This window comes from Priapulus caudatus, unplaced genomic scaffold (genome assembly GCF_000485595.1).
Source record: "Priapulus caudatus unplaced genomic scaffold, Priapulus_caudatus-5.0.1 Scaffold180, whole genome shotgun sequence".
Classification (NCBI taxonomy): domain Eukaryota; kingdom Metazoa; phylum Priapulida; class Priapulimorpha; order Priapulimorphida; family Priapulidae; genus Priapulus; species Priapulus caudatus.
The window spans coordinates 357851-372069 of record NW_014577241.1 but is presented as its reverse complement, the minus strand read 5'-3'; the positions used below and the strand labels follow the sequence as shown (position 1 = coordinate 372069).

The window sequence follows — 14219 nt, the reverse complement described above, 5'->3', positions numbered from 1 at the left end:
CCTCCATGACCTTCTTCATTCGATCTCCATCACCTTCTCTGCTCCTCCTCCTCCTCCTCCCCCTACTCCATCACCTTCTCCCCTCCTCCTCCTCCTCCTTCTCCCCCCCCTCCATCTCTTTCTCTCCTCCTCCTCCTCCATGACCTTCTTCATTCGATCTCCATCACCTTCTCTGCTCCTCCTCCTCCTCCTCCCCCTACTCCATCACCTTCTCCCCTCCTCCTCCTCCTCCTCCTCCATGACCTTCTTCATTCGATCTCCATCACCTTCTCTGCTCCTCCTCCTCCTCCTCCCCCTACTCCATCACCTTCTCCCCTCCTCCTCCTCCTCCTCCTCCATGACCTTCATTCGATCTCCATCACCTTATCTGCTCCTCCTCCTCCTCCTGCCCCTACTCCTCCTCCATGACCTTCTTCATTCGATCTCCATCACTTTCTCCGCTCCTCCTCCTCCTCCTTCCCCTACTCCATCACCTTCTCCCCTCCTCCTCCTCCTCCTCCTCCATGACCTTCATTCGATCTCCATCACCTTATCTGCTCCTCCTCCTCCTCCTGCCCCTACTCCTCCTCCATGACCTTCTTCATTCGATCTCCATCACTTTCTCCGCTCCTCCTCCTCCTCCTTCCCCTACTCCATCACCTTCTCCCCTCCTCCTCCTCCCCCTACTCCATCACCTTCTCCCCTCCTCCTCCTCCTCCTCCTCCTGCCCCCTACTCCTCCATGACCGTCTTCATTCGATCTCCATCTTAGGGGCAGACCTGTACGTTTATATAAACACAGGGTACATATCTGGGTACAAGATACAGGTCTGGTACACGTGTGTATACATATACGTACCTCGGGTACATATCTGTAGTACCTGACACGACAACGACCCCTTCAGCAACACTAACAGTGTACCCTAACACGCATAATTATGGTAATATTAATGTCAGTCAATAGTTGATTATGCTTGGTTGATTATGCTTGCAGAATGTCTGAATGAAATGAATGTGCACTGTATTCTTATGTATCACAACGTGATCTATCAATCAAGAATGAGGAATTTTGTATCATTTTGTAACACATGTAAAAAATGATCACAATGTAACAAATAGATGTCACGTCAGATTATCATACCGTTTTTGCAACATTTCCACATTAAAACGCGGTCGTCTAAAGAGCTACATCAGTCGCTAGTATTGACAAACTCACTTTATAAATCGAGATGTTGGCGACAAGTTGCGAGCGAATGATTTCCGGTGAAGAATGCGTATATAATATCATTATCAGGACTGAACCTTTAGTTTAGTCGTCCTCTGTTTATAAGCTGTTCATTGACCACCACCGGTTGACGTTAGACGGGTGTCTCTTCCCTCCTGCACAGATAATGATTGAAAGTCGCATTCTATCTACGCAGTAAAGTGACAGCGTTACCAGTCTAGCAACGTTAACGCAAATTCAGCTGCAAAGGCGACACCTTTCGGAATATAGTGGTTGCCAATGGCAATGGATTCGATCAGAGCTCTGATTCAATTGACTGTTGTTTATCATTTATGTTTACTGTCAAAGAACGAAAATTCTTAATACGTAAGATTAGGAATATAGTTGTAGTCTTCCAAGGTAGAATGAGTAATGATACTAGGGCATATATTAGGCCAAGGGAGGAATTTATTAGCGGTCACAGCCGGGTTCATCAATGTGAATGTGTACAGTGTAGGCCTATCCATTATCTCATTCAGTCATTGACTTGCTCTAATGTCTCGATCGATCCCACTAGCACTGGCCCACTGGTAATGACACATTCCATGTAAATTTCATTGTTACACATGATGCATATCCTTTTTACCACTTCTGCCTTATCAAGCACAGCAAAAACATTGGGAAATAGAAGATAAATACGTTCGTTTATGGCAAGGTCATGGGAAAGTCATCGAAATGTACTGTGGTCTTTACTGCAGTCTGTAGGCCTATTCCAGTTGTGCATACGATACAAGGTTAATTGTAAAAGAGAATTATTTTATAATAGGTGGTGCAAACATAGTGCATGGTCCATACAATTACTAAGGCCACAAGCGTTTGTATCAACAGAGCATACAATAATAATTTTTGTTGGATGTAGAGAAGTTATGTCTGATGATGGTATACTATATTACTAATGCTGCCAGGGTCTATGTCTCCCTGGGTACTGCCAGAACATACCCTGGGTACGGTCCGGTATACCGGAACGTACCCTGGTAGTGGTACTATCTAATATGCCGGACCGTACCTCGCCTACTCCACTAACGAGTCTAGGGAGTCGCCTAAGCCTACTTCCTAACCCTAACCCTAACCATATCAGATAGTTACCAGGGTACGTTCCGGTATACCGGACCGTACCCAGGGTACGTTCCGGCAGTACCCAGGGAGACATAGACCCTATCAGCTATACTAATGCATTTAACCGATGAAAATTTTATGGCACAGGTGCATCTCCACTGCATGCACGCTACCATTGCACACTTGCAGTCAAACACCGTTTTTACATTAGCCGAGCTATCAGTTGATAGACGATCGCGATGAGTGATGAATCGGAGGACGGCGACAGTGTGTTCAGTAGCGGCGTTCAGTCGTCGTGCAAGCTGCACAAGGACACGTCGATCCTTCGCTCGTACCATCTCAGGACCTTCAGTACTATCATACGAGGTAGGCTGGACAGGCACGGGCCGTAGTTGTGTACAGGTTCGCTTGCTTGTCAGCTATTATATGTGGTTTCGTAGAATCGTTAGTAGGAAAGTGTTTAGTTTTTTTAACGCTGCTTTGATGTTACCCTTAATAGTATGGCTTGCTAGACATACTGCATGGCTGCAGTGCTAATGTATATAGTGTAGTGGATTAGATAGCATCTTATAATAATATATTTGTAACTACTTGAATTCTCAGTGGTAGTAAAATAGTGTAAACTATACTAGAAGTTCTGTCTCTGAGGGCAAGCAAAGCTTGTTTTATATTAATACTGTAACAAATATAAACAGTAAGGCCAAAACAAAATATATGTGTGGTTACCGTTACATGCCGAAAAAAATAGGGTAGGTAGGTAGGAAAACATTTTATTTCCTTGAAATATTTTATTTACGAACCATGTCCGAAGGATGTGCGTTGTGCCTTTTGAAGCAGGAACTGCAATTCATATTTTTTTAAATTTTAAATTTTTAAATTTTTAAATTTTTTTTTTACTTTAAAGAAAATTTACAATAAAATGTTTAGGGTAGCTGGGAATAAATAGGGTCGGTCGGGAAACCGTAACCACACCTATATTTTGTTTTGGCCTAATGTGGGAAAGCAACAGCTTGTTTTACAACAAATATAACCAGGAATGTGTGTGTAGATGGTGAGTGGCCATGAGTGGCACCGCCCACGACTAGAGGTCTGTATATGTCCGGCACTCGACCGCCCCCCACCTCATGACTGCTATAAAAGAAACTTAATGCTCTTCTTCTCTAGACAACCGTGTAGCTGCACACTCATATGTGCACGTACGCACACTATTTTTAGCACACGCTGTCCGCCAGAATTCCTGAACTGTGGGCCAAGCAAGAAAAGTGTACGTTCTCAGACCGGAGTGGAGTACATGTACGTAACACTGTCAGACTATGATACAGCAGCACAGCACTAGCATCTTGAACATTGTTGTCTCTTTTATGGCTTCAGTGTCACTGCACATCGCCTGCATCGTCTTCATGTTATTGTAGTTATTTGGGATTGAAGTTTTAGGAAAAAACATTTTATTGTTTGTTCAGCTGAAAGGATGTTATCATTACGCTGTGTGCGTACGTGCGTTTTGTCAGCGTCTGGGCGAGATGCAGCTAGCTTCCAGGAAGTCTGGCTGGTGTGAGTGCATGAAGGGTGGAGGGGATTCCAATGAATGCGGAACGGAGATTGTGCATATATAGTTGCTACTCCACGTTTTACTAAAAGAAATGTGGGTTTAATCGGACTTGTTCTGCCTGATAATTTCCCATTTTGGAGTTCTACTACTACTACATTTGATTTCAAGTAAAAGAGTGGTCGACTAGTAAACATAGTCGAGGTTTTCACATAGCCATGCAGCCAATGTTATTCTAGATTCCTATTCCTCATGACTGTTGAAAAATCCATAGTTCGTCTGGCAGTGCACTGAACCACTACACCGAAATTACGACAAAATCAACTCGTCCAAAATCATCATCGTGTGACTAACTTGATGAAGAGATTCTGGGAATCTTATCTGTATCGATTAACTTGGCACGGCATCTGCTCCCGATAGATGGCGCTGTTATGCAATCACACGGGTCGATGAATGGCGCAGCGACCTACTTCTCCCGCATTCGATCGACGAGTTCTATCGGGTTTACAACGTTATGTTCCGATCACTCGCCGCCTAGCAGTCATTCAGCCGACACTACGAGTGCTCAGCAAAAGGCAAAGCATAGTAACAACCTACGGCGTGGCGAGGGAGGAACTACTCTCGTGTACTTACCCCTTACGTCTTGCGCAACGTTACGGCCGCACACACACTCATCGTCTGAGCGCCGGTGGAAGTTCCGTGAATCCGGCTTCGCGTTCCGTTTATGCGCCGCCTTCGTAGCGCAGGATTTCTGCGTGTTGCGATAGAATTTCTGGTTCGTTGTTGACTCGTCTGCGGTTATCGATTGAGCCGGGACACGTGAGAAGTGCGTGGGGTTCTTCATCTGTTCCCGTGCATGTACCGCACACGTGCCACACGGCGTCACCATACGACGTTATCCCGTGAAATACATGCTGGAGCGTCGGTATTGTTTTCTCTCGTAACCTGGTAGACGTATAATTGTTGCGTGCGGGTCGCAAAAAGTCGCAGACATTATAAACAAAGGGTTCGAAAATGAAACCGGAACTGCAGAAGGATTGCATGTACGCGCAGCCGATTGTCGGAGAAGCGTGTTACGTGCCGTCGCAGGAGACAAGCAGGACGAACGTGGTCGGCGACAAGTTTCGGTTCACACGCGTCAGGAAGATTACCGAATGTGGAGGTTTTCTAGGTAACTATATCTGGTTTAATTAAATGAGAGAGATTGGAACATGTATCCGCGTTAAAGTCGATTTTTTCGGTTTAGCTACCAATACCATAACGCAGATACGCAGTTGCGTACACATTTCAGCAAACTTTTTTTATTTATTTTAGAGAGAGCGAGAGAGAGAAAGAGTCGCGATCTTTAGTGATCACATCTTGTTGCTCATGAAGAGAATAGTACTACTAAAAAGATAATTGTTGTAGTCGGAATGAAGGCTGTACATTTACTCAAAAGTGCCTCAAATACCTTCTCCCGCGGTCTACGTTCTCAAAAATTTCTGGGTCAGGACCCCCCACTCCCAGACCCCTCGCCTGTGTTTGTACGTGCATCCATTTCACCCTAGCTACGCCCCTGCAAACAATGTAAACATAATTACGCTTTTAGTTTTTAAAAGTACGTACGCCGCTTCAACGCTTGGTTACAAAAAGTTGAGAGAGCACATTGGTGTATCCTATCAAGATCAATATCAAACGGTCTATGTGCTCTCGACAGTAACCAATTCTGGCGTGGCGTCGGCGGGAGTCGAGGGAGGGCTGCCTGTTTAGTCGCAGTTTAGGCTTGTTTTGAAGGCCTTAACTGATTTATCACCGACGATATTGTCCTCCCGCTGGTTCCTATCCACGATTGTCTACAGGAAAAAGGAGTGTTTGACCGTTTACGTGCTTTTGAAAGAATTTAATGCTATATAGCATCTGCAGGAATGTTGAATCATTACATATATTACAACAGCTGGCAGCGAGCATCTTCTTGGCAAGTCTGTCTACACATATAATATAAAGACAATAATATTTAGTATTCAGTATTTAGTATGATAATTTAGCTTTCATCCTTAGTGTCAGACTAGCTGATTCTTCTCTGTCGTAACAGCCGTTCCTGCCTCGGGCGACATCTGGCTTGTCGGATAATAAAGACAATAGCCTCGCAACTATTGATCAAATAAGCTCCGAGCCTAAGGCAATTAATTCTCCCTGTACTGGCGTGCATAGAAATCTGTCTTGCACCTCCAGCGTAATGACATGCCACTTTTCACAAAATTTGCAATGTCCATTGGCAAAACACGCTGCCAGACGGTGTTTCATAGCTGGGTCGATCGTTTTCCGCATCGGGGAAAGTCTGCACGCGTGTTGCAGTGCAGACAGGAGTTCATTAGTCTGACTACAGCCTGTGGTGAAGACAAGAATGACGTTAGGGTCAATAATCTGCCAGTCTGGTCGTGGCTTTACCCTGTTACTGTTAGCGTGTTATTATATAATGAAATTGAGTAGAAAAAAAACTGATTGTATTAATCTTTTTGGTAATAAGTTAATAACTGCATGCGTTCATGGGGATTCAGTAGGTATAATAGATAGGTTGACTAGGCTGCGAGACTAACGTACATGTACACATGATTGTATCTGTTGGAGCTAGTTACTGGGCTTCTACAATAACAGTAAGATATATGTGTGTCCTTTGTTTAACTCATGAATGTCTGTGCTGCTTTGAAGTGCAGTGGGTGTGTAGGTCTATAGGACAATATATGTATGCATGTGTAGTTTGTCTCTCAGTTCTCACATTCTAGTGCGTGGTAGTATATATATAATTATATAATCTTCCGTGTCTAATGACTAATACTGATCAGGCTATGTCATGGGTAGCTGCCGGACATAAACCTTATCTTGATTGTGTGATTGCATAAATTGTGTAGGTGGCCGTGGGTGTAAGGTTCGGCACTTACTATTCGTAAATTCCAAGTAATGAGCGATGATATCATGTAGGATAGCTGACGGATGCAAATATTATCCTGACCGCTGTATGTGGGCGTGATTTGCGGAGGTGGCTGTATTAGTAGTGAGATGCGGAACAGAACTTTGGCATGAGAGAGGTTCACGTATGGATCCGTAACCTCACCACTATAGTTTTCCCCCTTATGCTTCTTGTTTTTTTTATGAGCTCCCCTTAACTAACTCTAAATTTCGAGTTGCCATGCATTAATGGTTCCCACATGAAGTCTTGCGGATGGTCGTGGAGGTGCTATTTATATTTATAAAGTGTCCATGAACCCTGGCCCCATCATGCTCAATTCAAAAAAATAACGGACAAGCCTGAGTAAAGAAGAGAAAACTCCAGCGGGATGGGTATTGGAGCTCTTGATCTATAAGTATAATATGCCTAATGATCATATATTAGCTCATCTATGATTAGGCAAAAATGTGAAGGTAGAATTGCATAAAAGTTTGCAGATAATTGTAACTTTCCCGAACATTTTAGATGCAAGTTGCTGGGATATATAAACTGGAGATCCGGTTATGTCTGAAGGCGCTTTGTTTTTAGACTTTGTTTCGATTTTTGCTCTTGGACTCTGGAGCGTGAAGTTATGCTGGTTTTGTACAGTATGCTGGGGGTCTTGCAACAGCCTATTTCGATCTCTCACTTTTCGGTCTGTGCCCTGAATTGCAATGCTGAAATGTGATGCGTGACAAAAAAATCTCTGCAAATTAGCTATCGTGGATAAAAAAAAGTTTGAGTTTGAGTTTGAGTTTGGTAATCTCATATTATTATGAGCATATTTCTGCAGTCATACTGATCGCACAGTACACATGTTCCATGTTCACAGGTTATTAGAAAGTATTAATTAAAAAGGTTGAAAGCGTTCATAGGTGTAGCGTTATAGGATTATGATTACGGTTATGATTACGATTTAAAATGAGTTATTAAAAGCTTGTTTATTTTCAACTGAGAGCTACCCTTTCAACGGAGCTGTCCTTTGACATTTTGAGGTGCTGCATGCAAATGTCACAGAAATTCAATAAAATTGCAACCTTGAGCAGGGACAAATATTCCGTCTAGACAGCTAGCTGAGTGTGCAGTGCCTGCATGCACGCGTTGCCGTGGTCAGTATAATATCAAGAGTAGATAATAACAATCTACAATACAAGATTGTTATTATCTACTCTTGATAATTAATATGTATACACAGTCGTTACCACACGCCATCAAAATATGGCTAGATAATGACACTTCCTAATCGAAACTTGTAATTGTACACTGGTGATTGAATATCTTTATTGCGTGAAGTAAGAGTCTGAAGTAAGAGCCGTGTAATTTGTAAACGTCAGCAATAGTGATATCCTGTTGGAGCGTATTTTTTGGCTTTGTGCCAAATGTTCAATAAGTGCTAAGAGTTGTCACTCCTGTCAGCACATCACCTGATCTCTGTGCAGGTTTTTTTAAGGTCAGGCCACAGTTGGTCTTGAGGCAGTTTACCAAAACCTGATGGGTTTATTTCTGTGTGCCGTGGAGAGCCTTTCCACGACACACAGAAATAAACCCATCCGGTTTTGGTTTCGCTTTCCGAAAGGTGGCAATGTGGAGCTGCCGGCTCTTTTTAGTCCATTCTAAAACACTTGGCTGCTGCAATTGATTAATGATAGCTTGTCGTGCTCGTTTCTTACCTGTATAGTTATTTTTAGCTCCATTCTATGTCGACTACAAGGTCAGTGATCGTCCAGGCCAAGAACACAGTAAAATATGCTGGTAACATCCCTGATATTATGCGTATGTTGGCCGTTACAATATCTAAACGCCCTAGCTGTGTCGGTGCCTCCTTATTGTGGCAGGCTGTCTTTCATTATTACACTTGAACAGTACAGGATATATAATGAGATTAGATGCGCTGAATGTGGCAGTGCCGTACAGTGTTTGGTTTATTAGGTCGATAAGTACAGTAAAGCTACCGGATTTAAAAAATTGATGCAATTCTGTATAACCTTGAAACGATCTTGAGCTGTGAATAATGGCAGGACAATGAAGACATCGTCTTATATACGTGTGAATGAAGCTATACTGTCTTCAGCTGTTTAGGGAGGTATATATATATATATATATATGTTTATATACACTATAATATAAGTGCGTGCATGTACATATGAATGTACATACGTTCTAGCTGTTTCTGCATTTTCACGCTCCTACATAAAACTATTGATTGATTAAAACAACTGCGCACGTCCGCTGTTCACGACGAAATGCCACAGTCCCACAACCTGCGTTTTTGCGGCCTGCGTCGGCGTGGTAAACCCACGCAATTTCAACGTCGTCTTTGCAATAAACCCACTCAATTTCAATATCGTCGTCATTGCAAACCCCGCGATTTTAACGTCGTCATCGTTGCGTTGCAGGCAACTCTCCGCAGCTTGTGCGCACTCCGCACGTCATCGTCATGGTCGGCCTGCCCGCCCGCGGCAAGACCTACATCTCCAAGAAGCTGATGCGATACCTCAACTGGATCGGCGTCAACACGCGGGTGTTCAACGTCGGTGACTACCGCCGCAAGGCGTGCGTCAGCGCGTGTTACCAGAGCAACGACTTCTTCAGCGTTGACAACGAGGAGGCGCAGACGCTCCGCAACCAGGCGGCGGTGGAGGCGCTCGAGGACATGTGCCATTGGCTGGAGGACGACGGCGAGGTCGGGGTGAGTAGGCGGGGCGGGGCGAGGGCGGGGTGGGGGTGAGTAGGCGGGGCGGGGCGAGTAGGCGGGGCGGGGCGAGGTTGGGTGAGTAGGCGGGGTGGGGCGAGGTCGGGGTGAGTAGGCGTGGCGGGCAAGGGGGAGCAGCTCTGGGATATTGGACGGTGAAGTAAGAAACGTGGGACTGGGTGGGGTTGAGCTACCTGGAGGATGGGATGGGAACATGTGGAGGGTGGAATGGTGAAGCAAGGTGGGGTGAGAGAACACAGAACATATATCCGAGATGCAGGTGGCATGTAAGGGTGTGCGTGCGTGTATCAATCTTGAAGTTTGATCTCTTGATGCCCACGACCTTGGTTGGCTAGCTCTCAATACGCTTGCTTGTACTCCTTTCTTCATGACAACTTTTGCTAGCTACACTCGAAGCCGGATTATTGCGCCTTGCGATCGACTACATATATTGCACGAGTATTGAGAGTTTTGAGTTGACGTCATCGCTCGTGGTTCATCACGACCGGCGTTGTTCCTCCCCTACAGATTTACGACGCCACGAACACCACCAGAGAGCGCCGGAAAATGCTTCACAACATCATAACGGTAAAGTACGGCTACAAGGTGCTGTTCGTGGAAAGCGTCTGCAACGATCCGGCCGTCGTCGAGAGCAACATCATGGTGAGTCCCTAGCAACGCCACCGTACTCGGTTGGTTACGCATCACAAAAAAGCCGCCTTCATTGTTCCGCTTGCTGCTCACTTCTTACACTCGTCTTGTCGCTTCGCCACGCAAACCTGCGTTTTTTTGCTAGTTTCGTCCCACCTCCCCCTTCTAAGTGTGAAGTCATGTTTAAGGCAAACTGGCTAGAATTTCCCCCTCACACAGACACCGCACCGAGCATTTCTTCAATGCCGACGGTTCGAAATCGTGGCAAAACCCATTGCGACCCCCATTAATCTCGCAGTCGCGGACGGCTCCCGCTCTTTCATCTCACGCGAGCGCGATCCGTGTTTTCTCTTGCACAGGAGGTGAAGGTCAACAGTCCGGACTACAAGGGTGCCGACCCTGAGTTTGTCGTGAAGGACTTCTGTGAGCGGATCGAGCATTACAAGCGCGCGTACGAGCCGATCGATGAGAAGCTCGACAGCACATACTCCTTCATCAAGCTGTTTGACGTCGGGGAGAAATTCCTCGTTAACAAGGTTACAGGTGCGTGCGCCGCGAGAGAGACGCCACCGCCACGAGCGCGCGCTCTCATGTTATGTTCACTTACGTCTTCATTGTCGTTTGTTGTCATCATCGACGTCACGTAGTCGTCGGTGTTGTCTTTGTCGATTGTTGTTGTCATTGGTGTCATTGTTGTTGTCTTTGGTGTCATTGTTGTTGTCATCGGTGTCATTGGCGTTGGCATAGTTGTTGCTGTTTATCGAAAGGTCATAAGGAAATTTTGTTGATAGGGATTTGATTTTGCTTGATATTAAAATATATGTATTTAACTTGATTATGTGCTCATGTTTTACAGATCACATTATGGCTAAGATAGTGTATTATCTAATGAACATTCATATCACACCGAGGACAATCTACCTGACCCGAGTGAGTACAACGTCATATGTATTGTGAGCTACGCACTTTGCTTAGAGTCGACAGCAAACTTGAATTTGATTAGAAAATAGATTAGATTTCAAAATTTCTTACATGTGGAACTGAGGTAGAAATGATGCAAACTGGCTAAGCGAGTGAGCTTGATTGCCGGTCCGCTGTTGACTTTTGACAGCACGGGGAGAGCGATTTCAACATGGATGGCAAGATCGGCGGAGATTCTGACCTCACAGAGCGAGGCCAACAGGTTAGTGGCAGTTCACAGTCTCGCGTGGCGATGCCAATCAGCTCACGAACGAACGAAATAGCGTGCGCGGATATTGTCGCTAGAAGACCTACGACGGCATGTTAGATTAAATTGCGATGCGCAACGAAAGAATCCCTACATTGCGCTAGATCCGACTGCACGTTGAGAGCGGATCGGTAAATAGCCATCGATCGCGGGAAGCGTCTGCATCTATGTATGTCATACGCGCGTATCTACATGCGCGCGTATCTACATGCGTGCTTACGTACTTGGTATCATCACCATCATTGTCGTTCTTGGTTGTGCGTACCGTTATCCACGTACTTGCCTGCTACGTACGTCATATGCATCATATGCACTATGTGCTACCATCTAGATACTTATAGTACGTGTCAGTATGTGCTACCATCTAGATACTTATAGTACGTGTTAGTATGTGCTACTATCTGCGTGCTTGCTTACACACAGGTACTTATAGTACGTGTTAGTATGTGCTAATCTGCGTGCTTGCTTACACACAGGTACTTATAGTACGTGTTAGTATGTGCTACTATCTGCGTGCTTGCTTACACACAGGTACTTATAGTACGTGTTAGTATGTGCTACTATCTGCGTGCTGTTAGGCACCCAGGATATCTTATAAGTATACCTGATATTAGTATGGTGCACCTATCTGTCGTGCTTAGCTTAATCACACGCAGGTAGCTATAGTGGTGTTAGTGATGCTGCTAATCTGCGTGCTTGACTTACACCAGGTTATCTATAGTAACGTGTTAGATGGTGGTATATGTGTGTGGCTGTGCTATACCGCACAGGTAGTTATAGGTCGTGGTTAGTCATGTGACAGCTATCTACGTTGCTTGCGTACATCACAGGTAACATTATAGTACCGTGTTGTAATGGTGCTACGTATCGTGCGGTGCTTGGCTTAACCAGATACATTATGTAGTGTTAAGTATGTGCTACATATCTGCGTGGCTTGCATTCACACACAGAGTACTTATAGTACGTGTGTTATGATGGCTACATCTGCGTGTTGCGTATCACACAGGTCCTTATAGTTACGTGGTCAGATATGTGTCTAGCTATCTCCGTGCTTGCTGTAGACACAGGTACATATAAGATCCGTGTTAGTATGTGCTACTATCTGCGTGCTTGCTTACACACCCTCGTTGTTGTCTGCAGTACGCTCAGGCGCTGGCCAAGTACGTTGAGGAGCAGAACGTGCCGCACATGCGCGTGTGGACGAGTCACATGAAGCGCACGATCCAGACTGGCGCCTCCATCGAAGGCACGCAGGAGCGCTGGAAGGCTCTCAACGAGATCGACGCGGTAAGAGGGCTATGAGAGTGTCACCACTGTCACCAGTGTGTCCATGAGAGAGACTTACTCAGATGCCATGTTTATAGACGGGTCGAGGGACAGAGGGTCAGTAGCAAGGCGTAGGGTGACGATACGGTTCTCGGTCGTGCTTGGTAAGCATCACCACGTAAACCACGATGTGCTAAAGTGATCCCCCCCCCCGTGCATGCTCGCATACTTACACGCCACCTGGTGGTGTGTGATCGCATACTTACACGCCACCTGGTGGGGGAGGCTTGCATCACCCGGCATCTGCATCGTTGCAGGGCGTCTGTGAGGAGATGACATATCAGGACATCGAGAAGAAGTTTCCGCAGGAGTTTGCGCTCAGGGATCAGAACAAGTTCCGCTACCGCTACCCCGGCGGCGAATCTTACGAAGACCTCGTCGCTAGACTCGAGCCGGTGATAATGGTGAGTACAATAGAGGGCAGCACGCATCAGTGTAGGGGGCAGCACGTGCCAGCTGCTATGGCAGAGCGTGATGAGACTGACGTCTCTGTGAGGGAGAGGGGGGAGTGTCATGAAGTAGACGATTTCAGTCCGTGTTTTAGCTTCGTGTTTTCGTTGTATCGTGAAATTAGATAATACTTCGTATTAATTTATTAATTATGAACTGGAGAGACAATTCGAGGGAGAGCATAGTGTTATGAAATAGACTGATTTCGGTTTTAGCCTCGTGTTTTCGTTGTTCTTGAATAATTTGTATTAATTTATTAAATAGGAACTGGAGAGGCAAGGTAACATCATGGTCATTAGCCACCAGGCCGTAATCCGATGCTTGCTCGCTTATTTCCTCGACAAAGACTACGGTAAGGTCGATGAGTTCTGGAATCTTTATGCTATTCGTGTTCTGAACTTCACGTGAACCTTATGGTTTCGTTAACTTTAACAAACATCTGTGAACTACACAGTTGTAGAGTTGTAGCATTGATCATAGGAGAGAATACGTAGATCACAGCTTTATGAATAATCGTCTAAGAATATGGTGTCAGAAAATATTCGGAGGCATTATTGCTAGTATTTTACGACTCCTGCACTCTAGTTTAATTTAATATTGGCAGAGTGTCAGTTTAATGTTCACAACTGGGTGGTGGTGGGTTCTTAACTTGACATACTTCTATGTTTTTCAATGCATCTCACCACAGAAAGCATTGGGGGCGAAACTGCTCATAAAAATAGCTCGTGCCTATCTATGTAGCAGTATGGGCAGCTCCGATCCGGTTCTGTGCTATTTTTGTCCCTTCTTTTGTATTTATTCTTCACTCTTGTGTAAACCGTAATGAAAACAAATACCACATAGGAAGGAGCAAACTAAAACAAATCCGTACATGCCCCATTATTAGGCCAAGGTTATATATTAAGAGTTTGTGATTTTTACCAGGATGTGGTAGGCTTCGTTGGGAGTGGGAGGGTAGCAGGGTCAGTAGGGGAGGCTACAGCAGGCAGAGTATATATTAGTGTTGGTAAGCGTGCTTGCTTACACACAAGATAGTAGCACATACTAACACGTACTATAAGTA

At 45.1% G+C, this 14219-nt stretch overlaps 2 protein-coding genes across 9 annotated transcripts in view; one reads left to right on the top strand and one right to left on the bottom strand.

Moving 5' to 3' along the window:
* LOC106806810 (cyclin-dependent kinase 20-like) overlaps positions 1 to 4565 on the bottom strand; it is an 8707-nt gene extending 4142 nt beyond the window's left edge. Inside the window, exons 1-2 of one of the 5 annotated variants that reach the window (XM_014808902.1) lie at positions 4478 to 4565; positions 1120 to 1358 (exon numbers count right to left, since the gene is read on the bottom strand). The gene's annotated coding sequence lies outside the window, so the exon portion shown is untranslated. Of the gene's footprint in view, positions 1 to 900; positions 920 to 1119; positions 1359 to 4477 lie in introns of those variants that run through there. The other 4 variants (XM_014808901.1, XM_014808904.1, XM_014808905.1 and 1 more) reach the window with 4 other exon arrangements.
* The window catches only part of LOC106806808 (6-phosphofructo-2-kinase/fructose-2,6-bisphosphatase-like), a 26523-nt gene continuing 13787 nt past the window's right edge, over positions 1484 to 14219 (top strand). For 2 of the 4 annotated variants that reach the window (XM_014808890.1, XM_014808894.1), the window contains exons 1-9: positions 4833 to 5015; positions 9206 to 9498; positions 10030 to 10164; positions 10512 to 10695; positions 11009 to 11082; positions 11264 to 11335; positions 12521 to 12667; positions 12964 to 13110; positions 13421 to 13508. In XM_014808890.1, the coding sequence (XP_014664376.1) occupies positions 4859 to 5015; positions 9206 to 9498; positions 10030 to 10164; positions 10512 to 10695; positions 11009 to 11082; positions 11264 to 11335; positions 12521 to 12667; positions 12964 to 13110; positions 13421 to 13508 (1297 nt within the window). In that variant the 5' untranslated portion in view covers positions 4833 to 4858. Of the gene's footprint in view, positions 1570 to 2445; positions 2665 to 4832; positions 5016 to 9205; positions 9499 to 10029; positions 10165 to 10511; positions 10696 to 11008; positions 11083 to 11263; positions 11336 to 12520; positions 12668 to 12963; positions 13111 to 13420; positions 13509 to 14219 lie in introns of those variants that run through there. The other 2 variants (XM_014808891.1, XM_014808892.1) reach the window with 2 other exon arrangements.